Source organism: Ochotona princeps, chromosome 13, assembly GCF_030435755.1.
Source record: "Ochotona princeps isolate mOchPri1 chromosome 13, mOchPri1.hap1, whole genome shotgun sequence".
NCBI classification, from domain to species: Eukaryota; Metazoa; Chordata; class Mammalia; order Lagomorpha; family Ochotonidae; genus Ochotona; species Ochotona princeps.
Genome location: NC_080844.1, coordinates 47,494,041 through 47,520,280, shown reverse-complemented (window position 1 = coordinate 47,520,280; position 26,240 = coordinate 47,494,041). Strand labels below are relative to the sequence as shown.

At 61.6% G+C, this 26,240-nt stretch overlaps 3 protein-coding genes across 6 annotated transcripts; 1 reads left to right on the top strand and 2 right to left on the bottom strand.

The window, feature by feature from the left end:
* Positions 1-32: 32 nt before the first annotated feature.
* On the bottom strand, positions 33-2,395 carry FBXL15 (F-box and leucine rich repeat protein 15). Its single transcript, XM_004579909.3, has 4 exons — positions 1,809-2,395; positions 1,493-1,646; positions 706-1,211; positions 33-370 (listed from the first exon to the last, which is right to left on the bottom strand). Exons 1-4 carry the CDS (start codon positions 1,847-1,849, stop codon positions 181-183), a joined length of 891 nt encoding a protein of 296 aa, XP_004579966.1. The 5' UTR covers positions 1,850-2,395; the 3' UTR covers positions 33-180.
* A 1,569-nt stretch (positions 2,396-3,964) lies between these two features.
* PSD (pleckstrin and Sec7 domain containing) lies at positions 3,965-18,102 on the top strand. 3 transcript variants are annotated; one of them, XM_004579911.3, is made up of 18 exons: positions 3,965-4,078; positions 4,247-4,908; positions 6,075-6,811; positions 7,059-7,161; positions 7,614-7,968; positions 8,584-9,027; positions 10,089-10,283; positions 10,453-10,533; positions 10,711-10,823; positions 11,266-11,324; positions 11,421-11,510; positions 14,193-14,236; positions 15,772-15,962; positions 16,052-16,122; positions 16,208-16,365; positions 16,494-16,638; positions 16,773-16,916; positions 17,297-18,102. In XM_004579911.3, the coding sequence occupies exons 3-18, from the start codon at positions 6,158-6,160 to the stop codon at positions 17,525-17,527; spliced, it is 3,078 nt and encodes a 1,025-aa protein (XP_004579968.2). In that variant the 5' UTR covers positions 3,965-4,078; positions 4,247-4,908; positions 6,075-6,157; the 3' UTR covers positions 17,528-18,102. The 3 variants fall into 3 exon arrangements, 2 of the variants coding, with proteins under 2 accessions (XP_004579968.2, XP_058527146.1); XM_058671163.1 differs by lacking the exon at positions 4,247-4,908 and having other exon boundaries at positions 4,056-4,078; XR_009246462.1 differs by lacking the exons at positions 3,965-4,078; positions 15,772-15,962 and having other exon boundaries at positions 4,711-4,908; positions 17,297-17,434.
* A 120-nt stretch (positions 18,103-18,222) lies between these two features.
* NFKB2 (nuclear factor kappa B subunit 2) lies at positions 18,223-26,240 on the bottom strand. 2 transcript variants are annotated; one of them, XM_058671164.1, is made up of 23 exons: positions 26,140-26,240; positions 24,877-24,971; positions 24,606-24,687; positions 24,477-24,517; positions 24,145-24,243; positions 23,913-24,064; positions 23,589-23,695; positions 23,351-23,509; positions 22,731-22,835; positions 22,505-22,590; positions 22,288-22,426; positions 22,070-22,198; positions 21,793-21,978; positions 21,563-21,704; positions 20,297-20,411; positions 19,985-20,198; positions 19,674-19,843; positions 19,468-19,570; positions 19,212-19,363; positions 19,056-19,125; positions 18,751-18,923; positions 18,559-18,670; positions 18,223-18,464 (listed from the first exon to the last, which is right to left on the bottom strand). In XM_058671164.1, exons 2-23 carry the CDS (start codon positions 24,895-24,897, stop codon positions 18,343-18,345), a joined length of 2,679 nt encoding a protein of 892 aa, XP_058527147.1. In that variant the 5' UTR covers positions 24,898-24,971; positions 26,140-26,240; the 3' UTR covers positions 18,223-18,342. The 2 variants fall into 2 exon arrangements, with proteins under 2 accessions (XP_058527147.1, XP_058527148.1); XM_058671165.1 differs by lacking the exons at positions 24,477-24,517; positions 24,877-24,971; positions 26,140-26,240.

Genomic DNA, 26,240 nt, shown 5'->3' with positions numbered 1-26,240 from the left:
TCACTTTTGAATCCAACAGGGCAGCACCAGGCAAGAGGCGGATAAATGATCTTTATTTGAACCTCTAGGGTAGGGCTGGGCCCCCGCCTCACACAGAGACCCTCCCCCCCAGTTAATGTCCCTACAGCTTGGCATCAGGTCCCAGCCACACAGTCCAGCTGTGCTCCAGCAGCAGGCAGCTCAGACCTGCAGGTTGACAAAGGGCGCGAAGCTCGCCATGTCCTGCAGCAGCACTAGGGCCTGGTGCAGCTGCAGCTGCACGTCGATGTCCACACCGCGCTTCCGCAAGCGGCTCAGGCTGGAATCGGTCACGTGGTGGCAGTGCCGCACCCGCAGCGAGCGCAGCGCCGGGCAGTACTCAGCCAGAGTCCTGGGGGAGGAGCGGGGTGAGGCTAGGGGCAGCCAGCTGGCTTGGGGGGTCGTTTCCGCCCTTCTTTCCCATGTGCAAGGGGAGAGGCCTTGGACCTCAAGACTTCCTGCCCCTCAGCTCTGCCCCGGTTCCTGAGCCCAGAAGCCAGAAACAGACTCAACAGGTGAACTCTCCCAGTGTGCCAATACTGGCCCAGAAAAGTTTGTGAACTGTGGGCTCTTGGACCTGGGCAATCCCAGAGGCCCAGCAGAAGTTAGCAAGAATTTTCAAAACCTCTCCATTCAGCACCACCACCCACCACCACCACCACCTTACGGCCCCCCCGGCCCTGGCACCTGACGCCATCGTTTCCCACGCGGAGGCAACCAGTGAGGTCGAGGTGCTCAAGCTGCGGGCAGTTCCTGGCCAACTCCTGGACTGCGGTGTCCCCTACGTTGGCGTTCACCGCCAGAGACAGGCTGCGGAGGCCGGCCCCGCGCCTCTGCGCCAGGTAAACTATGGCCTCGTCCTTGAGCTGGCGGCAGGCGGTGAGGTCCAGCTCCTCCAGGGCCGGGCAGCGGTCGACAAGGCCACGCAGTGCCAGCCCGTCCACCCAGTCACAGTGTGCGAGCGACAGACGCTGCAGGCGAGGGCAGCCCTCGGCCAGCGCCCCCAGCGCCCGGCGACTCAGATGGACGCAGCTGGCCAGCGCCACACTCCGCAGCTGCGGATTCCGCGCCAGCAGCGGCACCAGGTCCTGGTCCGACAGCCAATCGTGACACGGCGCCAGCGCCAGCTCCTGCAGCCCCTGGGCGTCTCGCAGCATCCAGGCCAGGGCGACCCGCGAGATCTCCGGACCCACCTGCGCGAGGGGAGGCACCTGCACACTCAGCCCCGTCGGAGGGAGGGATGCACACTGCCCATCCGCCCCTGACTTGTTTCCTGGCAACCGCCTGCTCTCCAAGGAGAGATCCTATGCTCCTTCGGGCTCACCACCCAGTACTCCCCGTCGGGCTTATAGCATCCGGGCAGCGCTGGCGGCCCAAGGGGGTCGGGAAAGGTGGAGAGTGGAGCTGGGGGCTGGGCAGGAGACGGGACGGGGGCGGGACCCAGGCGGGAGCAGGGTCCCAGTCTCCGGCTCACCTGGGCGGCGTCGAAGCGGCGCAGCCCCGCCAGGTGCAGCTGGACCAGCGCCCGGAATGCCCGGCTGACGCGCTGCAGCTGGAGCAGCTGGCGCAGCGGGACCCGGGTCAGGATGTGAGGGACCAGCACGTCTTCCCAGGGCAGGTCCAGGAGCCTGCGGATAATGCACAGCTGGCGTTTCCGGGCCGCAGTTCCCTGCGAGGCGGCCTCCTCTCTGCCCCTACGCCCCGGCTCCCAGAGACCCCCAGACTCAGCTCTCCTTCTCCCCTCGCCGAGTCCCCCTTTTCTCTCTTTGAGCCCCTCCAGTGCTCGGTACCTGACGGCTCCGGGCTCTCGCTCCCCTCCGGAACGCTCCATTGGTGGGTCCCTGGGCTGTCTACTGCGCGTGCGCAGTGAGGTCTCGCTCCGGCCGTGGAGGTGCCGTGGTGAAGCTGTCTCCTCTGGCTGTGGAGGCAGGCCGAATCAATCGAGCGCCGTCTCACCGAGGCTCCAGTCAGAAAGCTTTCCGGGAGGTTCCCGAAACTAAGGCGGAGCAGGACATTAGCTTGGCATGAGACTCCGGCTTCTGGGCTGTTACAAAGTGGGAGGCTCGAAGCTGGAGAGGGCGGCGGGCCTCCGGCATTGGGATCTCCCTCCGCCTAGAGCCGCCTCAGAGGGAGGTGGCGTTGGGAGGAACTGGAGTGGCCCCCCCGGTCAGGAGGGGCGGAGCCGGGACTGCGGGGTGACCGGCTTCCCGCTGCTTTCAGGTCGCGTCCTGTGACTGAGCGGCTGGTAGGGCGCTCGGTGGGACTTTGTGGAGCTCCCGTAATAGGCCAGGCGCTTCCTGACACGTAGCACGACTCAGTGAGTCAATGTGGAGAGAGGGAACGAAGGCGGCGAAGCTAGAATATTCTTCATCAAGCCGGCTTGCCCAGACCGCCCATTCCTGGTTCATTGTGAAGTGCAAAGCCTCGGGACCGGGTGGCGAGGGCTCACTGCCCCCAGGGAGACAGAGTCCAGAGGATGGGCCGCAGCCGTTCCTCCAGGCCGGCCCTGCGCCTAGTGGCTGCGGGCAGCTGGACTCTGCCCCCCGGCCGCCCTCTTACCAAGGCTCAGTTCCTAGCCGCAGAGTCTGCTCTGGGACACACCTGCTGAAGAACCTAGATGTTTTCTGCTCTTGCGATTCTGCTTTAATGGCTTGGCTGGGGGCTGTGTGAACTCCAGGCCTGACACCTGGCAGGTCACGTGGGCAGACCACTCCTCAGGAAGGAGGAATCTGGTGTTTGAGAAGACCACCACCCTATAGCCCATCAATTTGTTCTTTTTGAAAGTTGCTTGCTTCAGACCCACCAATAGAAGCCTGCTAAATCATCACTGTGTAATTAATAGCCTGAAATGTATAAGAACCCTGGGCTGTTCAACCGCGGAGCTCTCGGGCTCGCTCTCTCCTTTTTTGCCCTCCCTGCAGATCCTGCAGCAGCCTCAGCTGTCTCTCCCCCACGCAGCCCTGCAGGGCTGGGGGAGGTGGCTGGGAGACCTAGATTAACCTGAATAAGCCACCTTTATGCCTCAGCACGGACTTCAGACTTGATGATTTTCTGGAGATCTCAAAATCCGGCACAACACTGCCATAGTACCTTCTCCCACTACACCGCGTGGGTGTGGAGGGATGCGAGGGCCACGACCACCTCTGAGGGCCGTGTGCTCCTTCCGTGCAGCCGCTTCCGCCACCTCTGGGTATCGAACCCGGCTTCGCCTATGCGCATCCTCGATCTGCGGGCACCTGGGCAAGGGGAGTGGGTCTGTGCTGTCACTCCATTTAAACAAGGGGACGTCAGGGAGGGAGGGGCATGGAGAGAGAGAGGGTAGCTCGTGGGTACGGGGAAGGAGGAATAACGTCTAGGCTTCTGTACACAGTAGGGTAACTGTTACTATGACGACGGTTAATTGTATATTTCCAAGTAGTTAAGGTTTGCAATGCTCCAATACAAAGAAACGCTAAGCGTTTGAGATCACGGATGCGGCGATTAGCCTGCTAAATTGATCATCACAGACTATGTACACATGTGGAAACCACAGTGCCCCTCATTCATACGGATAACTGTTACATCAGTTGAACACATCTCAGGTAGAACCGAGGCCTTGTCCAGCAACAGCCGGGTCGGGCAGCGAGAACCCAAGCATCATATTTTCCCACAATTCTTTCTATGCTCCCTCACCACCCCCGCCCCCCAATCCAAAGAGGAGGGAGAAGCCTGCCGCAAGGAAGGACCTGAAGAGGTCCAAATTGGGTGAGGGGCTGGCTGGCACACTTCCGGGAGTCGCTCGGGGGAGGACCGACCTGGGCAGAGACGGGGCTACGGGAACGCGCATCATCGCCGACCACGCGCCTCCCTCCCCCTCCCCGCTTTGTTCGCCGCTCTACGCCTGCGCAGTGCGACAAATCTGGCGCTGTCCCCTTCAGCACCACGCGGAGCCCGCGCCGCCCCTCCCCGCGGTGAGCCCTGCGCGCCCCCGCCTCGCTCGTCCCCGCGCCCCCGACCGCTCTCACAGACCCCTTCTTCCTTCCGAGGTTACCACCTGCCGGTCCTGACCCTCCCAAGGAGAGTAATTGCCGCAAACGTATCGAACGGCGCTTTCTTCACATAGCAGAGCCCCATTTACCCGGGACACGGGGAGAGGGCTTGCCCCATCTCATCTAAACTCTTAGCCATGGGCGGAAGGGCCGCAAGGAAGTACTCCCTGAAGTCTGATTTAATATCCCTCCTGCTGCAGCCTGGGTGTGCGGTCAGCATTAGGACTTCCCGGGTTTGAGACCCAGGATGCCGGAGGGTTCGGAGGGTTCGAGACGGTGTTGGCCAGACCTACAGCCGCAGGCAATAATGGTCTCTCGGGTTTGGGGGGCGGGTCCAATCTTGACCCGGACCGTGTGCCTGGCGCGGCCGCGTGCTTATGGAGGCGGGAGCGCGTGTGGCATGTAACAGGTCATGTGGCAGCCTGCGAGGGACACGCGTGGGGTCTGGAGCAGGACACGCGTGTGCAGCTGGCTCCGACGTGGGTTCAGGGGGCGGTGGGCGACGGGGACGTGGACTTAGCCGGGTGGGGCTCCTGAGAATCTGAGGAACCACAACCGGGGTTCCTACCGGCTTCCACCTCACCTGGGACAGTCTTGGGTTGGCGGGAGAGTCCCAGCGGGCATCTAGCGAGGACGGGGGGTGGGGTGGGGGGGCTGACAGCCTCCGGGACTCAGGACTCTGGGAGAGGGCGGGGTGAGGGTGGGGATTAGCGTTGCTTGAGTGGCGTGCTTGGGGGAGGAGGAGGGACTGCGAGGCGAGGCGGGCGGGCCTGGAGCAAGCGGGAGCCGCGCTGCCTTCACAGCTGAGCTGCGCCCAGCCTCTCCCCTGCCTCTTCTCGGTCCCAGCTCCTGGCGAGCAGCGGTGAGTACAGAGGCGGCTTTGCTGCACGGCGTGCCCTGGGTCCCAGCTGAGCTGCAGGAGGCTGCCTAGCAGGGTTGCTGTTCTGGGCCTCTGTCCCTACCCTGCCTTGCCACCAGGAGCCTCTCCCCTCCCACTCCCCGCCCATCACCCCACTGTGGTGGGTAGACCTGTTCCCTAGCGGAGGGCAGCAAGAGGATGTGGTGCAGTTTTCCCTGCCAGAGCCTCAGTGACAGGTGGGGGGAGGGGCGGCTGTGTGTGTCCCTGCCAGAGCATGGGTGTGTGTGTGTAAATGCTGTGGGGCTCTGTCTGTATGCACTGAGCAGTGGGAGGCTGTGTGTGTTTGTGTACCTGTGTGTGTTTCTGTTTGCTGACTGTGTTGTAGAGCAAGCCTGTGCCTGTCCATTATACACACGTTTGTTATGACTGTGAGAGTGCATGAGGGTGTGTCTTTGAGCAGTGTGTGTGTGTGTGTGTGTGTGCGCGCATGCCTATGTCCGCATGTGCCAGGGTGCTGCCTGTGGTTGTGTGTCCACTGTATCCTGACATATTGACTCTTAGGTATGTGTGTGCATGTGAGTGTGTATGTGTACGCATTTGGACCTGCATATATGTATTTGTGCACCTGTTCACACCTGTAGTGGTGATCAAGAATGGTGCAGCGATGGTGGAGTGGGGACAGAGACTGCTGTTGGACCTCTCTCCACCTCCCTATGCCTTCAGTCCATCCTTGTCCCTAAATAACCCCTGATCCTCCTCTTTCTCCTTCCGAAAGGCCCAAGTTCCCCTCCCTGAGGGTGGGGAGGGAGCTACGGGGGACCCAAGGCTGTGTGCAAGTGACAGTCCTTACCTTGAGGGTGGGGTCCTGGCTTCCCTTCGGGTGCCACCGGGAGCTATTGCTCCCTCAACTTCTAAAAGGGCATGCTCTCTCCAACCAGGGCCCCCCAGGCAGGACAACAAGAAACAGGGGTCCCTTGGGGGCATAATATTTTTCTTTCCAAACCCTCATGGAAGTAACACCCAGGGTTGGGGCCCCTAGGCCTGTGTCACCCAGGAGGGCCAGGTCCCAGAGGTTCAGAGGCACTGGTCAGCTTCCCACTCTGTGCCTCTGCGTTCCTGCCCCCTAACTCCCTGGCAGCTCATCCTCTGCTCCCCTTCCTCTCTTGCAGGCCTGCCTGAAGAGCATGCAGCCCCCTCACTCCCCGCCTGGCCTCGCCATCCCCGCCCCCCCAGCCTGACCCCCGGCCCCAGCATGGCCCAGGGTGCCATGCGCTTTTGCTCGGAAGGCGACTGTGCCATATCCCCACCACGATGTCCTCGCCGTTGGCTCCCCGAAGGCCCTGTGCCCCAGAGCCCCCCAGCCAGCATGTACGGCAGCACAGGCTCCCTGCTTCGGCGAGTAGCAGGTCCAGGGCCCCGAGGCCGGGACCTGGGCCGAGTGACAGCACCCTGCACTCCTCTGCGCGGGCCCTCCTCCCCCCGCGCGACTCCCTCCCCCTGGCCACCTTCTTCCCCTACTGGGCAGCCTCCTCCTGGGACCCGGAGCTCCGTGGTCATCTTCCGCTTTGTGGAGAAGGCCAGCGTGAGGCCGCTGAATGGGCTCCCTGCTCCTGGAGGCTTGAGTCGAAGCTGGGACCTGGGGGGCGTCTCTCCGCCCATGCCCACCCCAGCCCTCAGGCCTGGGTCCAACCGGAAGTTGCGACTGGAGGCCTCTACATCAGATCCTCTCCCAGCAGGCCAAGGCTCAGGCCTGCCTGGCAACCGGGACCCTTTCCGGAGGCCACCAGTCCCACCCCAGGTTGGGGCAGATGGCCTCTACTCCTCTCTCCCCAACGGCCTCGGGGGGGCCCCTGAGCGCCTGGCCAAGCTCCTCCGAGGAACTGCTGACACGGGATTCCTGAGCCAGGTACACACCCTCACTGGACTGGGCCAAGGGCTGTCCTTGCCCCTTGGCCCTTCCCCAACCCCCCCAATTGGGCCTGCTGCACTCTGAAGCTTTCCAGTGGTCCTAACTCTTCTGTCTTTTCCCCGTGTGTCTGCACCTCCACCTATGTCCTTGTGTGTTTTAATTTCTATCCTACACTCTGTTTCTGCTGGCTTTATCTTTCTCTGGGTGCTTTCTCTCTTGCTCTGTCTCTCCCTCATTGGCTCAGGGGGACACTTGGTCCTCTCCCTGGGAAGTCTCCTCTCACGCCCAGAGAATCGCTCGAGCCAAATGGGAATTCTTCTATGGCTCCTTGGACCCCCCCAGCTCAGGTAAGGCTGGGGTTGAAGTGAGGTGCACGGGGTTGGGCCACCCCTCTGCCCTCCCCCCGCAGCTAAGCCTTAGTAGGGAGCTTGCCCTTCAACCTTCCCCGGGCTGCTGCTGGGCTCCCCACCCAGCTAATAGCCTGGTAGGCCTCATGCTCTCTCTTGAAGTTATGGTGCAGGCTGGGACTAGGCTGTGCCCCCAGAAGAAGCTGGCAATGGAGTGGGGTGGGGGTTCATTCCTTCCTTGGAGTAGCAAAGGGGCTGGTCTCCCACAAGCTCCTCAGAGCTATTTGACATGAACTCAGAAGCGAGCTCCAGAGGCCCAAGGCACGAGTGAACTTCCTAGTGGGAGGAATGGTGGCTAGACCACCAAAGAACTTCCTGTCAGCCTGAGCAGAGCAGGATCGGGATGGGGGCTGACCCCACTGACCTGACCTGGGTGCCTATGCATACTACAGGTGCTAAGCCCCCAGAGCAGGCCCCACCGCCCTCAGCCGGGGCGGGCTCAGGGCAGGGCTCTGGGGTGGCTGTGGGGCAAGCAGCCAAGTACTCTGAGACGGATCTGGACACGGTGCCCCTGAGGTGCTACCGCGAGACCGACATTGATGAGGTGCTGGCCGAGCGGGAGGAGGCAGACTCGGCCATCGAGAGTCAGCCCAGCTCCGAGCGCCTGCCTGGCACTACCCGCCCACCTGCCCCACGTCCTGGCCCATGCCTCGGCCCTCCTTCCAGTTTGGGCAGTGGCGATGAGGACGAGGCAGGCGCAGAAGAGGATGTGGACGATGAGGTGTTTGAGGCCTCAGAGGGGGCCCGGTGAGTGGGGGAAGGTGCAAGATTGTGGCTTGCTCCTTGCCACCAGCCCAGAGGCAGCACTGGGGTCAAAAGGGGCTGAGAAAAAGATGAAGGTGGAGCAAGTGGCACAGGCAGTGTCGAGGTGGGGGGCAGGAGTTCAGGACAGAGGCCTCAGGCCTGGTGGGGAGCTGTAGGGACACCTGCCAGTATGCAGCGGGGTGAAGGAGGCAGCCAGGATAGGGGAGGGATTCACACAGAGCAGGGGGGCGGGTCAGAGGCTAGAATGGGTCCTGGTAAGAGAGCTGGTAGTAGACTTTCTGTCTCACACCCTCCCCCCACTCGCAGCATGGAGCCTCATCTCCTAAGATGTTACCAAAATAGAAATGAGATGGCATGAGGGAAGCGGATCAGGGGAAAGGAGGAGAAAGGGAGATTAGTAGGGCGGGGCTGGAGGGAAAGAGGGAATTTGGGTGCTGAGGACAGGTGGGGCTGAGGTCCAGGGCAGGGTAGGGGCACTGACTGTTGGGCTGTTTTGATAAGGGGTTAGGAGCCTGGGAATGGGGCCTTTGAGGCAATGAAATCCCACATCAGGCCCGTGCTCTGGATCCCTGACTGAGGTTCTCTCTGCTCCCACAGGCCAGGGAGCCGGACGCCTCACTCTGGGCCTCTCAAGTCACCGGTGCCCTTTCTTCCCGGGACCAGCCCCTCAGCGGATGGGCCTGACTCTTTTAGTTGTGTGTTTGAAGCCATCTTGGAGTCCCACCGGGCCAAAGGCACCTCCTACACCAGCCTGGCCTCGCTGGAGGCCCTGGCCTCACCTGGCCCAACCCAGAGCCCCTTCTTCACCTTTGAGCTGCCTCCTCAACCCCCTGCCCCGCGGCCCGATCCCCCTGCTCCGGCCCCGCTTGCCCCCCTTGAACCTGATTCCGGTACCAACTCTGCTGCGGATGGTCCCTGGACGCAGAGAGGGGAGGAGGAGGAGGAGGCAGAGCCAGGAATGAAGCCTGTCCCAGGCAGGGAGCCCCCTAGTCCCTGCCACTCGGAGGACAGCCTTGGGCTAGGGGCAGCTCCCCTGGGCAGGTGAGTAATTCCTTAAGGCCCCAGGCACAGCTGATTGGAGGGACAGCTCCTGCTAGTGAAGCTTCTGTTTATATTCCTGATCCCTGAGCAGGGGGAGCCAGGGCATACACGTGCCTGCTCTGCTACTAAAGGACAGCTTCCATTGGCTGTGAGGGGAAGCCCCCCTCGGTCCTAGATTTACGGATAGGAGAAACCGGCCTTCAGGATTCCCCAGAGAACAACCTCTTTTCTCTCCTGGAGAGCTCTTGGCTCACCAGGCCGTCTCCAACCTGCTTGGAATCCTCATGGTACTACCCCTTCCCAACTTGCAGCCAGCAACCTCCACCATCACCCCCTGGCATGGCAACCCCACACCCTGTCAGGCGTGTCTCACCCTGCTCCAGGAAGTCCTTTCACAACCTAACCTTTCTGCTCTGCTCACTGCAAGCTACCCTCTCAGTCACGGAAGCCATGGCAACAGGAGGGGGTGGCCAGGGAGACTGGGTTGCCTAGCAACCAGGAGTTTCCGGCCTCTGTCTCTGGGGTGACAGGTGGCTTTAGGAGTAGAGCAACTGGAGCAGGAAGGGAAAGAAGGATAGAAGAAAGGGAATTAGGGGTACAGCCTGACCCCCATCCTTGTGGTCTCACTCTGCTGCTTTGTGAGTAGATGGAAGCAGCAAGGGGAGATTTCATTCTGTGGTGGGCAGGCGCAGGGAAGAGCCAGAAACAGGAGGGGCTCACTGCCGCCTTCCATGGCTCCTTCCAGCACCCTGTCCACCCCACCCCTGTCCAGTGAGGTTGGGGACTCCGTATATAGCAGCAAACTGAGGAGCCTGGGGGAGGCAGCCAACACAACCACAGCAGTAGTGTGGGATGTGGGTTAGATTTAAAGCAGGACTTCCACAGGGAATGGGCTAATGAGGAGAACCTATATAGTCTCTTTCTCTTAAGAAAAAAAAAAAAGATGCTATGCCCCATGTCCCTCCACCTCCTTCTCTGTCTGAGGGTCTGAAGACACAAAGAGGGCCTGGGCGGGCTTTGGGGGCCTGCCCATTCTGTGAGCTGGTGTTCCACCCCGGCAGCGAAACGCCTCTCAACCCGCTGGTGTCCGACTCGGACTCAGAGCTGGACAGCACCGAGCGGCTGGCCCTGGGGAGCACAGATACCTTGTCCAATGGGCAGAAGGCGGATCTAGAGGCCGCACAGCGCCTTGCCAAGAGGCTGTACCGACTCGATGGCTTCAGGAAGGCCGACGTGGCCCGGCACCTCGGCAAGAAGTAAAGCCACCCCCACCAGGCTGGCCCACGGTAGGGGGTGGTGGGATGCACCCTGGTGGCACCTCCATATCCCCTCTATCTAGGGTCCCCATGTCTCTAGGTAACCCTTCCATCTGACCCCCTGATGTTTCCCTGGGAGACCCCACTTGTCTCTCTGCCCTACCCATAGCAATGACTTCAGCAAACTGGTGGCTGGCGAGTACCTCAAGTTCTTTGTCTTCACGGGCATGACTCTGGATCAGGCTCTCAGGTGGGTGGTCACCACCCCTACTCTCCGGGCTTGGCCATGCCTCCTTTAAGCTCCTGAGTCTACCTTGACATCACACCTCCCTCCCCTAAGCTGGCCAGCATGGACATGGGCGAGAACCCAGGGCGGCTCAGAAAGGGCACCTTGGATGGCGGTGACATGCTCTTCCTGCTTCCCCAGGGTGTTTCTGAAAGAGCTGGCTTTAATGGGTGAGACCCAGGAACGGGAGCGGGTGCTGGCCCACTTCTCCCAGCGATACTTCCAGTGCAACCCCGAAGCCCTGTCCTCTGAGGGTGAGGAGGTCGCAAGCAGGGCTGCCCTAGCTGGGTCACTAAGGCAGATGGGTCGGGCAGAGGAGTATGAGCATGTTACAAGCATGTGAACATGCATGTGTGCAGGGAGTGTGGACCTGGCAGCATGCAAGTAGGCCCAGACTGTGCTGCGAAGCCATAGTTGTCCTCACACATGTGCAGGACAAGGCCTGGCTTCCTTGGGGATGGCTTGCATTCAGGGCAGACAGGGATGTAAATGTTGGGGGCAGACAATGGACAGCTCCCAGCATCTTAGGGAACTAGGGGAGGGGAAATGAGATGAGGGAGGGGTCCACAATGAGATCTTTGCTTGCCAAGATGTGAGACTTAGAAAGGGGTGGTTGGGACCAAAGGGAGTTCAAGAGGGCATGCTACCTGAGTGGGGCAGGTGCAGTGGTCAGGCTGAAAGTTGGCTTTTCACTAGACGGCGCCCACACGCTGACCTGTGCCCTCATGCTCCTCAACACCGACCTCCACGGCCACGTGAGTGGGGGTGGGCAGGTGGGCGCTGGGAAAATACCCAGGGTCTGGAGACTTCAAGACCCCCCCAAGCTCACCGGCCTCTGTTCCCGCCCTCAGAACATCGGGAAGCGCATGACTTGTGGAGACTTCATCGGCAACCTGGAAGGTCTCAACGATGGTGGTGACTTCCCCAGGGAACTGCTCAAGGTGGGGGGCTGTGCAGATGGCAGCAGCGGGAGGGAAGGTCGCCAGAGTCCTGGGGCTGGCAGCGGCTCCCTGGGGTGGGGGAGGGGCGGGCGGGGCGCGCCGGCCCCCCATGCTCGTGACTCAGCCCGGGGACCGCCCCCTCTCCCTGCCCCCCACGCGCGGCGCTCCCAGAGCCTGCGCACGCGCGTGCAGTGCCGGTGGCGGCGACGCGCGGGGAGGGGCCGGGGAGCCGAACCCGCGCCCCCGGGCTCCTTAGCGGCCTCGGCTTGCCCTGTGGCCGGGTCCACTGGCCCAGTTCAGCCCGCCATGGGCGGACAGCCACAAAGAACTCCTGCGCAGAGGAAGAGGGAAGGGACAAAGGCTCTTCCAGAGGCTTGCGGCCAGTTAGCACAGAGCCGGACCCAGAGCCGGCGTGGCGAGTCCAGCGTAGGCAGGGTATGCGCTCAGGAGCCAGTGCCCAGCCCGCAGGCAGCAGATACATGCGGACCAGTGCTGGGCAGACGGGCTCACGGGTGCTCCCTCCAGATCCATTGCGTTTTACTTGGGGAGGTGTGGAGTTTCTTGAAGACCACCCCCAGGGTTGAGTACAAGGGTCTCCATGCAACCCCACGTGTCCCCGGGCGGGTATGAGGTGTGTGTGTGTGGGGGGGCGGTTCACCGACCCGAGCCGGGCTGTGTCCTAAAAAGGAGTTTGTGCCGCGCTGGGCTCTGCGAGATTTAAGGCCGGCGACAGCACCCGGGCACTGTGATGGGGCGGACAGCTTTGAATTGGCTAGCTGTTGGATGGCATAAGCCCGCGAGTGTAGGGGTGTATGTTTGTTGAGTTAAAGGTTGTAAAGTGTGAGGTAGGTGTACACCCTTAATCTGTAGGGTCTGTGAGTTGGGGAGAATGGGTGGTGGCACCTACTTAGTTAGGGTGTATTTCTAAATGGGGTGTATGCACATGGGCGTTTTGGGATACCTGCGGCTGGGCTGCCCGGGCCAGAGCTAGTCCGTGGCTGTGTCCCTCCGGCGCGAGCACCCCGTCCTTAGTGAAAAGGGGCAGCAGGGGAGGTGGTCCGATCCTTCCTCTTGCTCGTTATCCCCTCCTACCCTGACTAGCCAGGGGCCAGCGTCTGGCCCTCGGGAGTGGGGGCAGCCCCCCGCCCCGCCCCCTGGCTGCGTACCCAGGGCCTCCTGGCGGCCGCGCGCGCCTCCGTGGTGCGCGGTCCCCGCCCCCAGCCCGCGCCCTCCCCTCGCGCCGAGCCGCAGAGCCGACCGCGCCGCCGCTGTCGCCACCGAGCGCTCCGTGCGTCGGTGGGAGCCGGCCGCGCCGGGCCGCGCCGCTCGCGCCGGCTGTCGGGGGAGCAGTCCACGGGCCGTCCGGGGCGGTCCGGGGGCGGAGGGCGGGTTGGGGGCATGGCCGGGGGCCGCGGCGTGCCGGCCGGGCCAGCATGATCGGTGTCAACAGCATCCACAGCAGCGCCGGGCGGCTGCGCTCGCGCTCGCTGTGCTCCGTGCGCTACGGGCGCACCCACCGCGGCGCCGAGACCCTGTGCTATGGCTGGCCGCAGCGCTCGCGCAGCCTCAAGCCCGTGCTTTACACCGACCTAGTGGTCAGTCGCCTGCAGAGCCGCAAGAAGAAAAAGGCGGTGAGGGTGTGGGGGCCGCTGCCTACGCTGCGGAGCTCGGGGGGCCGCGGGAGGGAGGCATGGGGAGGGGCGCGAGCCACGGGGGTGGTCCATCAGTGGGGGTGAGAGCGAGCTTAGCAGGGACAGAGTTCATAGGCAGGCCGAGGAGATGGGCATGGACTGACCAGGGCTAGGAGGGCAGAGACCCTGGGACCGAGATGGGCCTCACCAACCAAAGGGTCTGGGGGATAAAGAGGATTTCCTAGCCAGGAGCATGACTCGGGGCTCGTGGGTGGGGTCCCAGGGCCTTGGAAGGAAGGTGTAGCTGTGGGCCAGAGGAGGTCCTGAGCCTGGGCAGGGAGGCAGCAGCAGGCTGGAGCTGGGGTGTGCAGGGTGGCTCGGTGGCCACTCCAGGCTCTTGGCCAGAGTTGGGTGGTAAAGGTTCAGGGTTCCAGGGGTGGCTAGGTTTGGCCGGGTGTGTGCTGGGAAGCTGTTGTGATTAGCAGGGGTTTATGCTGTGCGGGGGCTGGAGGCTGCCGGCTGTACCCGCCCCCAGACAGGGTGTGCACAATGGCAAGCCTGGCTAACCTTGTGCCCGGGCAGGGCTGTGTGCACAGGGCAAGCTGGGGGTCGCAGTGTGTTAGGGAACACGGGGGTGCTGTGTCCCATCACAGCGAAGGCACCGACGTCACCACTGCACCCGGCTCACACGCAGGCAGCATCACACGCCACACACACAGCCTGGCAACACACATGCTGGGGACACACCCACTCACAGACCGGCTGTCAGAAGCACCCCCACAGCCAGAGGCATTGCCATGGACCTGTGTTCCAGACCATGCCTGGAAAAGAGGGGTCCCTGACAACCACCGCCCATTCTCTGGTCTGAGCACCTCACAACCCTAAGTGTGCCCCAGGCTGTCTTCAGACAAGATTGGTTCAGGAGGCTTGGGAAGTTGTGGGGCTGGTAGACTCTGGGAGGGAGAGCTACGAGCTTTGACCTGGGGGGCTGCTGTGGTGGGCTTCTTCCTGAGTGACTCCTGCCTCTTTCTATTCATCTCCCTCTCACCAGGCCTTATACAGCTCTATCAAGAATGAGAAGTTGCAGTGGGCCATGTGAGTCCTGGGCCTGTGTTGAGGGGCTAGGGGTAAGGTGGGGGTGAGGGAGGGGTTGCTTGGAATGGCCCCTGGGAGTCCCTGGGCTGTGGGGGCAGGAGAGTGGGTGAGGCTGCCTCACATCCTTACTTGGTGATGCTTGCCTGCGCCTGGGGCTGTGTTTTGTCTCTAGTGGTTGTTATGACAAGCTGGGCTGGGACTGGGGCGGGGATTGCCCCGGCAGCTCTCATGGGAGAAGCAGAAGTTTCTGGAAGTAAGGCTGTGATCAGTGGTACAGGGGCCCCCCTCAGGTCCTAGAGCTCTCAGATGCGACAGAATGACTTGCTGTGTTCTGCCCTTGACAGCGCACGGTAGAAGCAGGGAGGCTCAAAATGAGTCTCATAGGAATCCAGTCTGAAGAGAGGAGGCAGTCTTCTTGAGGGCAGAGCTTGCCCTTAGGCATCCATTGCTGGCTTGGGGTGCAGGTACCTGCTGAGGCGCCTGTGTGGGGTGGCCAGAAGCGCCCAGGCATTAGACGAGGAGACCTCGGAGGATGCAGAGGCCAGGGTTTGAGTGCAGGGGGTCAGAAAAGGTTTGTTGGAGTTCTGGGACTGAGGCAAATCTTGTAGAAGTGGAGGCACTGGGGAGAAGTATAAACTGACCAGCATGAGCATGGGTCAGGAGAGCAGGAGGAAGCAGGCTCGGCTGGAATAGAGGATGGGAAGATGAAGGCTTTGCTGGGGATATAGGGTAAAGTCCAGGTGGAAGGCAATAGGGAGGTACTGCAGGTTCTTTTGTTTATTCTTAAAATGAAAGTCACAGAGGAGGGGAGCAAGAGCACACACTTCTGTCTCCTGCTTCACTTTCCAAATGGCAACAACCAGGGCTGAGGCAGGACAAAACCAGGAGCCGGGAGCTTCTTCTAGATCTCCCAGGTGGCTGCAGGGGCCAAGGACTTGGGCCATCTCCACTGCTTTCTCTGGGCATTAGTAGAGAGCTGGATGGGAACTGCAGCAGCCAGGAGTCAAACAGGTACCCATATGGGATGCTGGCATCACAGGTTGTGGCCTAGGCCAGAGCTAGCCACTACAAGTCCTTGAGCAAGTGAGCTACAATGCAGAACCCAGTGTATTTTGTTTTTAGCCTGGTATCAGGGTCTGGAAACCAGGATGCACTGAGGGTAGCACTAGGAAGCTACATTTTTCTGGTGCTACAAGGAGCAAAACCTGCCTGGGGCTGGGTGTGGCTGAGGCAGAGTTAAATTCAATGAGAAGTGTGTGAAAGTCAGGGTTGTGTGCAGAGGTGGAGAGGACGGGGCTCCTTATGCTGGAGGGGAGAGGCAGTTGTGGTTCCATCTGGCAGGGCTCTAACCTGAGGGAGGGGGCATGATGCTTCCAGGAGCAGTGCTGGCAAGGGTAAGACCCAGTGTAAGGTGGGAGGCTTGGATCAAGGGAGCTGCCAGTCACTGCCCCAGACACCCCTGCTGAGGAGCCCTGGGCGGTGGGCTGGGGGAGCGTGTCTCCAGGGGCAGCCCCCTTATGCCATCTCACCTGCAGAGACGAGGAGGAGCTGAGACGCTCTCTGTCTGAGTTGGCTGACCCCAATCCCAAGGTCATCAAGAGGGTGAGCGGGGGCAGCGGCAGCAGCTCCAGCCCTTTCCTGGATCTGACTCCCGAGCCCGGGGCTGCCGTCTACAAGCACGGGGCCTTGGTGCGCAAGGTGCATGCAGACCCTGACTGCAGGAAAAGTATGTGGCCCTTGTGGGGAGCAGGCTGGGGATCAGGGTGACTGGGAAGGAGCTGTCCCATGCCTCCTGACCTGACTCCTCCCCTCTAGCACCTCGAGGCAAGCGGGGCTGGAAGAGCTTCCACGGAATCCTCAAGGGCATGATCCTCTACCTGCAGAAGGTGCGGGGCGGGGCTGCGGGCCCACGGCTGGGGAGGGGGTGGGCTGGAGGAGCCAAGAGCAGATGGGCACCCCGCCCCCCCGCAGGAGGAGTACCAGCCTGGGAAAGCCCTTTCAGAGGTGGAGCTCAAGAATGCCATCAGCATCCACCATGCCCTGGCCACCCGTGCCAGCGACTACAGCAAGAGACCCCATGTCTTCTACCTGCGCACGGCAGACTGGCGAGTCTTCCTCTTCCAGGCCCCGTGCGTGCCCTCCTCCTGCCCAGCCCTGTTCCCGTCTCCCTATACCCTGCTTCCTTCCTCCGTCCTGCTCCTCCTGCTCAGGACAGGCCCCCAGAACCCCTGTTCCAAGGCCTGGGCTTTCTCCCCAGGAGCCTGGAGCAGATGCAGTCCTGGATCACCCGCATCAACGTGGTGGCCGCCATGTTCTCCGCCCCGCCCTTCCCAGCTGCTGTGAGCTCCCAGAAAAAGTTCAGCCGCCCCCTGCTACCCAGTGCTGCCACCCGCCTCTCCCAGGTAACCCCAGCTGGCGGCAGAGGGACAGGATGGGCGGGTCCAGGAGGCCCTATGTGTTCAGTACCTTTTACAACACCGACATGTAAGCAGTATGGGCCATAAGGACCCTGAACTTGCTCCCTGTTTGCTGCTAGGAGGAGCAGGTGCGGACCCATGAGGCCAAGCTGAAAGCCATGGCCAGCGAACTGCGGGAGCACCGGGCTGCCCAACAGGGCAAGAAAGCCCGTGGCAAGGAGGCTGAAGAACTGAGGCAGAAGGAGGCATACCTGGAGTTTGAGGTGAGCCTGCCTGCTGGGCACCTCTGCTACCCTTAAGCTCAGATCAGGAAGAGGTGTGAGCCCAGGAATGGAACTAGCTAGGTGGCCTTGTGCAGGCTGCCCAATTCCCCAGAGTGCAATTTCCTCACCTGTAGAACAAGGCTGGCATTCCACACCCACCGGATCCCAGAGTGAGAGATCCACCGGAAACAGTAGCCCTGGGTGTCCTTAAGGGGTCTCCAACTTGCTAGAGGGTCAGCTCAGTCCTTGGGCATTTGGGCCACCCAGAATTGGGCAGGCATCTGCCCTCCAGCCTTCTTGGTATCCCTCGCTGGTCCAGAGGGAGAGGGACGGGCAGGTATGGAGAGCAGGCCCTCACGGCTTCCACCCCCTCTGCCCAGAAATCCCGCTACAGCACCTATGCCGCGCTGCTTCGGATCAAGCTAAAGGCAGCGGGCCAAGAGCTGGATGCGGTTGAGGCAGCACTGGCCCAGGCCAGGGGTGCTGAAGATGGGCTTGCTCCTTCTCACTCCAGTCCCTCCCTGCAGCCTCACCCCCCAAGTCAGCCCCGGGGTCCGCGTACAGGCTCTGAGCCCCGGGCAGGGGTGGGCAGTGGGCGGTGGAAGTCCTGAGCTGGGGTGGGTGCACCAGGGGCGGTGCCTGTGGGCGCCTGCATGATGACAAGGTCCTGCCTGAGCCCGGGCCGGCCTCGGGCCACCTGTGAGGGCCTCCCGGCCCAGGGCCCAACCGCGCCGGACGCGGTGTCCGGGGCAGGGCAGAGCTGGGGTGCGGGCCTCAGGAGCCAAGGCTTGAGGGGCCCCTCCAAATCTCTTTTTTGTGATAATGTTTTGCACTTTTTCGTACAGGGTGGGTGGGGGTGGGAAGGGCCAGCGCCCCTAAACTTTTGATGCTGTTTTTTTTTTTTTTTTTTTTTTTTGGTGGGGGAGGCCTGATGAGGGTTCGCTTTCTGTTGAGACTCCTCCATCCTGACACCAGCAGTCCCCCTCCATCCTGGAGTCTGGCTCAGACAGGGGCCAGGAACTGGGGCGAGGCTGCTTTCCCCTCCCTTCTTCCCAAGGGTCACCCTGCGTGTAGGGTACCCACATGAGGCCCTCTTCCTGGGTGGGCAGCCCAGCCTGCTTCCTCTCCATGTGGGCCCTGCCTGTTATGTTCTGCCTCCACTCCCATTAAAACTGCTCGGAATTGCTGGCTGGGCTGCTGCTGCTGCCTCTTGTCTGCAGTGCCTGGCTTAGGGCCCAGGCAAATCACTGATTTTGGGGTTCACGGGACACAGTGGAGACCACCAAGAGTTGGGTAAGGAACCCTTCCCTTCCTACGAGAATCCTTTATTTGCCCTAACTTAGGCATATAGGCTTGGGGTGTTAAATAAGACTTGGAATGGGGAGCTGTACAGAGGGCCTAGGGGGCTGGCGTGCAGGGGGGCAGGTCAATGTACTTGTGGCTGGGGGTGCCCATGGCAGAGACCTCCTGGGGGCTCCGGAGGCAGACCCAACTCCTCCGCCTCCTGCCCCACCGACTGGCTCCCATATGCGCTGTCTTCCTTCACCTCTGCCAGGGGTGATAAGAAAAGGGGCATGTCATGGCCTTGGCATACCCCTTCCCCCTGAGCCAGCCCTACCTGCCAAGGTTGCACTTCTTTTACCTGTACTGGGCAGTTTGTCCCGGGTTTCAGGACCCCTTAGCAGCCTCACTCCTTCCTCCAGGCCCATGGCGGACAGGGCCTCCAGCAGACCCGCTAAGTCCCCACCGGCAAGCTGTGGACAAGGAAGGGACATGAGGCAGTTGTGGGGTTGGAGTCCTGGGGTTGGGCTGGGAGCCGACAGCAGCAACAGACCTTGTAGCTACGAAGCAGGCTGCCGCTGGGGGAAGGTGTCTTCCTGTATGTGTCCACCAGGCTGCGCAGCCCCAGCCGCTCGGCCAGTTCTGCCCAGCTGCCCTGGGCCTCGGGACTGTCCAGCAGCTGCTCCAGGCTCTGCAGTGTCGTGTCCCCAAGGGACAGCCCGGGCCCTGAGGGACACATACACACACACACGTCAGTTAGTAGGGCAGAGGTCCAGACACAGGTACCTGGACCACGCTTCTGTGCCAGTGAGCACATGGCTAAGGCTAACAGGGCCGTTGGGGGCCATGAGACCTCACCTGCAGGGCTCGGGGGGCTCCGGGGGGGCTCGGCCATGCTCTGAGCAGCATTGAGCAGCAGGGTCTTCACCTGGGGGCACAGTGCAGGCAACTTCCCATCTTGTCCATTTGCCCGGGGCCTCTCTCCCTGCTGCTGCTAGCCCCCACTGGCCTCACCTTGGTGCTGCGCGTGAGGTCCAGTGGTGTGTGGCCCCGGAAGCTATAGTGGGTATCCCTCTCTGGCTCCTCAGAATCAGTGTCACTCCCCGAGGTGGGAGGGGAGGGCAATGGGAATAGGGGCTCCTCGTTTTCTGCATAGATGTCCGCTCCTGAGGGAGGCAGTAATTAAAGGGGTGCTGGGGGCCCACGTGGGGGAGCCAGGAGGTACCCCTCCCCTACCCCCTATTCTGATGTCCATTAGAGCAAAACTGACCAGCCTTTAGGAGGAGGCGGGTGAGGGTGGGGGATCCCAGTCCTGCTGCGAGGTGTAGTGGCGTGTTCCCCGCAAAAGTACGAGCATTCACATTGGCGTGCAGCTGTTGGGTGCAGGAGGTGGCTGACCACGACACAGTCCATAGGCCGCCTCCCCCACCCACCTCCCCGCTTTCCGTGTCCCACCCTTCCCAATCCTCATCCCACCTTCGTGACCAGGTGGGTAACCAAGCCCAGCTCTTCCAGTTCTGTGGCCAGGTGCAGGGCCGTGCGGCCCCCCTGCCGCTCTGCTGCCTCCACTTCAGCCCCACTCTCCACCAGCAGATCCAGGCACTTAGGGCTTCGGGCATGGACTGCCAGGTGGACTGGGTACAACCCTGGAGATAGGAGACACTTGGTTTATAGCTAGGACTGCAAAATGGTTTCTCAACCAGCCCTGACCAGTCCCCGCCTTTATGTATCACTCTGTGCACCTCCTAGTACCCGGTCTGATCCCCATCCTGGGGTAGGGACCTCACCCTCAAAGTCAGGCATATGCAGCAGCTGGGCCATGGCGGGAGCTCCACTGCACAGTAGCGCATGCAGGAGGTCGGCGGCGCTGGCGCCTGCCCGCAGTGCCAGGTGCACAGCTGAGTCCCCGTGCCGATCCAGCAGTGCCGGGTCCGCACCCACCTGCAGCAAGACTCTCACCACCCTCGTCTGCCCAGTGATCACCGCCAGGTGCAAGGGAGTCTGCGGACAAAGGCGAGGTAAGCTAGGCCTGCCCCTGGTCTAGACCCTTTTGCTTTCTAACCCCTGTCCCTGCCCGCTCACCGAGAGGTATCCCTCACCTGGTGTAGGTGGTTGGTGAGGTTGACGATCCCCAGGTGTTGGGCATGGTAGATGACATGGGCTATTTGCTCAATGACACTGGTCTGCCCGTGGATGATGGCCAAGTGCAGCGGCCTAGGGGTTAGAGAGTAAGACTCTGACCCAGCAAGCCCAGCCAGCTGGAGCATCCACCATCCTCAACCCTCACTGCCTCCTGGCTTCCTCTCTTCCTGGGGCCTGTGGAACCCAGAATGTCCTCAACGGCATGTATTTTTGTTTTTAAATAAGCTTGTCCTTAAAAAATTATTGGAGAAGCAGAGAGAGATTGTGCATACATTGGTTCACTCCCTAAATGCCCACAAAAGCCAAGCCTTGGCTAGCTGGAACCAGGAACCTGGGACCCACTATGCCTCTTCTACATTGGTAGCAGGGGCCAAGGAGTACTACACCAGCAGGAGGTTGGATCAGAAACTCAAACCCAGGGATGTGGGCATCCTAAGCTGAGCCATAACCACGGCCCCAACTTGAAACTTAGAATGGGCATTAGGAATGGGCATTAGGGAGCAGTGGGTTAGGCTGCTCCTTGGGGTGCCTGCCTACACCCCATGTTGGGGTATCAATTTGAATCTGAGATACTCTGCTTCCTTCTCAGCTTCCTGCTAATGCACCTAGGAGGCAACAGATGGTGGCCCAAGTGCTTGGGTCCCTGCAATCCATGTGGGAAACTCAAATGGAGTTCTAGGCTCCTGGCCAGCTCTGGGTGTTGCAGACATTTGGAAAGTGAACAAGATCTGTTACTGTGCTTTTCAAATGAGTATATTTTAAAATTAATTCAGAGGCAGAGAGAGAGAGAGAGACAGGCAGTGAGCTCCTGTCTTCTAGCCAGATGTCTGCAAGGGTCCTAGGCTGGGAAGCAGACAGAAACCAGGAACTCCGTCCTGGTCTCCTGTGTGAATGACAGGTTCCCGGTAATTTGGTTTGTCACCTGCTGCCACCCAAAATGTGCATTAACAGGATGGTTATTTGGGGGTGGCGGGACTAGACTGACACAGACACATGCACGCACGTGCATACACGCTGCCTTCTGCTGTACTACTGTTCCCTCTTAGCTAAACTGCAGTTTGGAGAACCTTGGTAACTTGGAGAATAAGTCAATCTGGATTTGAGACCCGGCCTGTCCACCCCCGAGTCTGGCTCTCTATGGGTCCTTTTCTTGCCCCTGACCCATGAACTTTCACAGGGCACCATTCTGAAGACCCCAGCCCAGGCCAGTCTCCCCTGCCTACGTGTCTCCGTTCTCGTCCTGTGCCGTCAGCAGGTGGAGCTGTCCCACCAGCAGTGCGCGTGCGTCTGCTGTGATGCCGTAGTCCAGCAAGGCTCGGGCGCTGCGTTGGGCTAGGCCGAACAGGCGTGCATTGTACTCCCGTGCTGGGGGCGACAGGGGGATGCTGGCGCATGGCTACAGGCTCACCTCCTAGCGACCGCGCCCCGACTATTCCAGGTACTAAGGCCATACCTCGTTGCAGCATTTCGGGGGCCTGTGGTTCACTCGGCTTCACCAAGGGCTCAGCAGCATTCGTGCCGGGTGCTGAGGCTGCCATCTGTGTCCCGCCCCCGCCTCCAGGGTAGCAGCCCATTGGGGCTGCGCCCGACTGGTAGGGACTGTAGGCCAAGGAGGAGGGGAAAAAGCCGAGGCTGCCACCTGTGGATGCAGGCAGGATTTGCCCAGAGTTCTCCAGCAATGACCTCCCTGCCTCCCTCTCCTCATCCCCCTTCCAGCCACCAGTACTCACCTCCCCCTCCAGCTCCTCCGTAGCCCCCAGCCGCGCCACCAGAGCCTCCACCCATGTGTGAGCCGCCACCAAAGGGCTGGGAAAAGGCCGGCAGGGTCTTCCTCCTCTTGCGCTGCACCTCCTCCTTGTCTGAGTGCAGGGATCAGGATGTGACTGCCCTGCCCGGGGGCCCTCCCCGCCCCCGTGGTCTGGTTCTGGGGACTCTCTGGCCTGCTCACCTTCCACCAGGGGGTAGTAGGTGAACTGTTTGGAGTCGGAGACGTCCCCTCCACGCTTGCGCTTCAGCTGCAGGAACACAGTCACCGGCCGCTCAATCTTCATCTTGTGATAGGGGGGTGTCCGGAACACAATGGCATACTGGAGGGTGGGGAGCAGAGGGGTGTCAGTGTGGGCTGTTTAACCCAACCCCCGCCAGGGCCGTGGTCCCCTGGGCACCTGCTTATGAACATCCGTCGGAGAGAAATCCCCAAAGGCCTGCCACCCATTCTCATCATCCTCATAGAAGCGGACCTCGATGTCATCTATGAGAGAAGCTCCCGGTTATCCCGGTCACCCAGCAACAGCCCTTGCGGGGCTCTCCAGGACCACTTACTTTGGGGCAGCTTGCACCCCCCTGGTTCTTCTGTGTACCTCTGGCTCCGGGCCTGGGCCCCAGGCTCACCTTTCTGCACCTTGTCACAGAGCAGGTAGACTTCGTCTCCGCCCCGCACAGAGCCTGCTGTCTTGTCCATGCGTGAGATCTTCAGGTTGGATGCGCCAGGTGACTCTGTGAGGGTGGCAGGTATCTGAGATGCCAGGCCAGCTGGGGTGACAGTTTGCACAGCCAGGTACTCCCCACAAGGGTCGTTCAGAAAGTTCCAAGAGAAATGGAAGTGAAAGCTAAGTCTTTTTTTATTTTTGCTTGGTGTCGATATTTTGAAATCCACACTTATAGGGGGGAAGATTTGAAACAGCTCATGGAACTTGTGTATTACAAAAAAAGTCTTGCATGGATTGCAGATATTTCTTTAAATAAACTTGTCATCTAATTCCACTTCCATGACCTTTCTGAAACAGGCAAATTCATGATATCAACACCCCCAGCAGGTCCAGGACTGACCAGTGTCCTTCCCAATGACAGAGGGGAGTGGGACTAGCTCAGGATCACCCAATATGCAGGTGGACAGTCTAGACTCCCCGCAGGACTACCGGATTGCACAGCTCAAGGTGCCCACCTGTTCCCTCTGCCCATGGATACTGCCCAGGCCCCCTGCCCACACCACCAAGAAACAGGACACTCACTGCTGTCGTGGATGGGTTGGGAGATGACAGGCTTCAGGGGCAAGGAGAAGGAGCCATCACTGGCCCGCAGGAAGGCAGAAAAGCGCAGCCGCACGATGCTCAGGTCCATCACCTTCTTTAGCTCCTTGGCCTCCTGCTCCAGCTCCCGCCTCTCGGCCTCTGCATAGCCAATGGGCAAGCAGCGTGACCTTCCCGACTCCCTCGCTCCCCTCATGTGACTTCCCCTGTCCCTTCATACCTGTCAGGCCCTGCGGCCTGGAGCGTAGCCGCTGCCTCTGCAGCTTCTGTATCATGATATCCATCATGTTCTTCTTGGTCACATGCAGGACACCCAGGTTGTTGAATCTGGGAGGAAGGCAAGGCAAAGGTGCTGGCCTCTGTGCCCCCTCCCCTTACCAAGCTCAGCTCAGCCTTACCTCTAGGCAGCTAGCTGTTCTGTTTCCTCAGGCCCCTGGGTTCCCAGTCCAACCCTCCACCCCCAACTCCCAAGTCACATGCTAAGTTACAGAGGCCAGTTGGGGCAGTGGGGATATCCCACAGGACTGGGGAAGGAGCCACCTACTGGGCAGTCATGTCCTTGGGCCCCACAGACACAGCGCAGACCCCCAGCTCCGAACATTGCTTCCCCACCAGGCTGTGGGCATGCGCGCGGGGAGGGTCACTGTGGGTCACCAGGTCCACCTCGATCTTGGCGGGTCCCTCGTAGTTACAGATCTGGGAGGGGCAGGGGTGGTCAAGCAGTGTCCCAAGATGGGCTGTCTCCCACCCACCCTCCAGGTGCCATCCAGGCCCACCTTGACAGTGGGGTAGGTCTTCCGGCCCTTCTCACTGGAGGCCCCGGGCAGCCCTCCATGGGAGGGGCCTTCACAGCCATAGCGGAATCGGAATCCTCGCTGCAAGTCCACACGTGGCGACAACATTGTGAGTGGGAGGGGAGCAGCCACCCTGGCCGCAACCCTGGCCAGCGGTGACACCAGGGATGGGCAGTGTCGGTCCTGAGCCACAGCAAGCCAAGCACCTAATCTACAGCAGCCTTCCCGGAGGGATTCCTCAACCCAGTGACCTCCCAGTGGAGGTCCCAGCTCCAAAGCTGAACTCCCTCCCCACTCCCATCCCTTTAACTCACCTGCTTTGGCTGCTCCACAATGACCAGGTAGGGACCATCAGCTGGGGACAGAGGGGCCTTGCTGAGCCAGGCTCTGGGGGCCCATCCTCTCCCCACACTTGTTCCCTCTGAGTTAGAGAACTCACTGACCTGTCTCCGGGGCTGGTTCCTTGGGTTCTCCAATGGAGGGGTCAAATTTGAACCCTTCATATTCGATGATGCCATCCAGGCCCTGGGTTTGGAGACAGAAACAGGGGCATACGGGGTAGGGGTGAACAGCTGACCCAGAGCCCCCTCTGGAGCCCTTCCCGCAGCTGAAAGTCTCAGTGCTCGCCCTCCCCCACCCCAGGTTCAGGATGGAGAGGCATGCTATACTCCTCTGGGGCGCCAGCCTGCTGCAGGGCCCCGTGGCAGGACTTACGGTGTGGTAGCTCTGCTCCATGGCTCTGCGGCTAGGCCTGGGTCAGGGTGGCGCCTCCCGCCGGGTGCCTGCTTCCCGGAGCTTCAGGCGCCCGCCTAAAGTGGGGGGTGGTGGAGTGGCGAGAGGAAAGGGGGGACAGGTCAGGTCGGGGTGGGCAGGAGATGAAAGGGCGGGGGGGGCGTGGGGAGACCCAGGCTTGAGCGAGGGTTCGAGCTCCTCCAGCCGCCCGTCCGGGAGTGGCGGGCGAGATCCGGAGCTGGGCTGGGCCGGGGAAGGGGCAGAAAGTTAGAGCCGCTCAGGAAAGTCCCGAAAATACCAGGGGGGCGGCGCCGGAGGGGGGGGCCTGGAAATGACGCCGCGGCCCCGCCCCCACGGCGGGCGGGGCGGCCCGGCGCCCCGAGGCAGGGAAGTCCCGCAGGGCGCGGGCCCCCTCCTGGCTCCCGGGCCCACTGGGCCCCGAGGGGCTCTTTCCGGGGCTCTTTCCGCTGCGGAGGCTTGCAGGTCCGGCCGGCTCCAGCACCCGCAGCCTGCCCCCTCCCCGCTTCCCCGGTCTGGAGCAACCTTGGGATTTTTTTTCTGCCGAGAGGGAGGCCACGGCTGATTCACCCCGGGGGCTTTTGGGGGGACATTCCTGCTGCCGAAGGTCTCCCTCCTCTCGGAGGAGCATGTAGGCGGAGTATGTGTGTGTTGAGGGGGTGCTGGTCCAGGCGGATCCCCTCCCCCCCGCCGAGTTCTCCCCCAGGAAGCGATTCTGGGGCCGCGGTGTAAGAGAAGCAAAGGGATCTTTGGGGTCGGCTAAACCTCTCTGCAGCCGAGGGTTCCCGTCCCTCACGGCTGTGTGCGCCCCCAGCCCAGTGCTCAGGCCCCAGCGCCTGGGTGGGGAGGGAGAGAGAGAGAGAGAGAGAGAGAGAGAGAGAGACAGACAGACAGTATGTGCGCGCCCGGCGGCCCCAGCCAGTGCCAGCCAGCTGGTCGGTGCGGGCACGGCAGGGCAGCAGGCCGGGCCGCGCGCGTTGGGCAGAGCAGTCCCGGAGCCTGTGCGTGCGGCCGCCGGGGCGCAGGGGAGCGCGCCGCGGGGCTGCAGGTGGGCGCACGGCGCGGCGCTCGGGACGCGTCTCTGCCGCTGTGGCGCACACACTCTGCCAGCCGCGGCACCAGCTGTTCCCCCGAGTCCCGGGGCTCGCTCGCTCACCGGCCCGCACTCCGCCCCGCTCCTCCGTGTCCTGCACTCTCTCCCCCAGTACTCTGAACCCGGACACTCACCGTCACGGCGGCTCCGGTTCCGGCTGCTCTCCAGGTCCGGAGAGGGTCAGGCGGGTCACGGCGCCTCTCCAAGCCACCAGGGCCCCCGGTCGGGAAAGCCC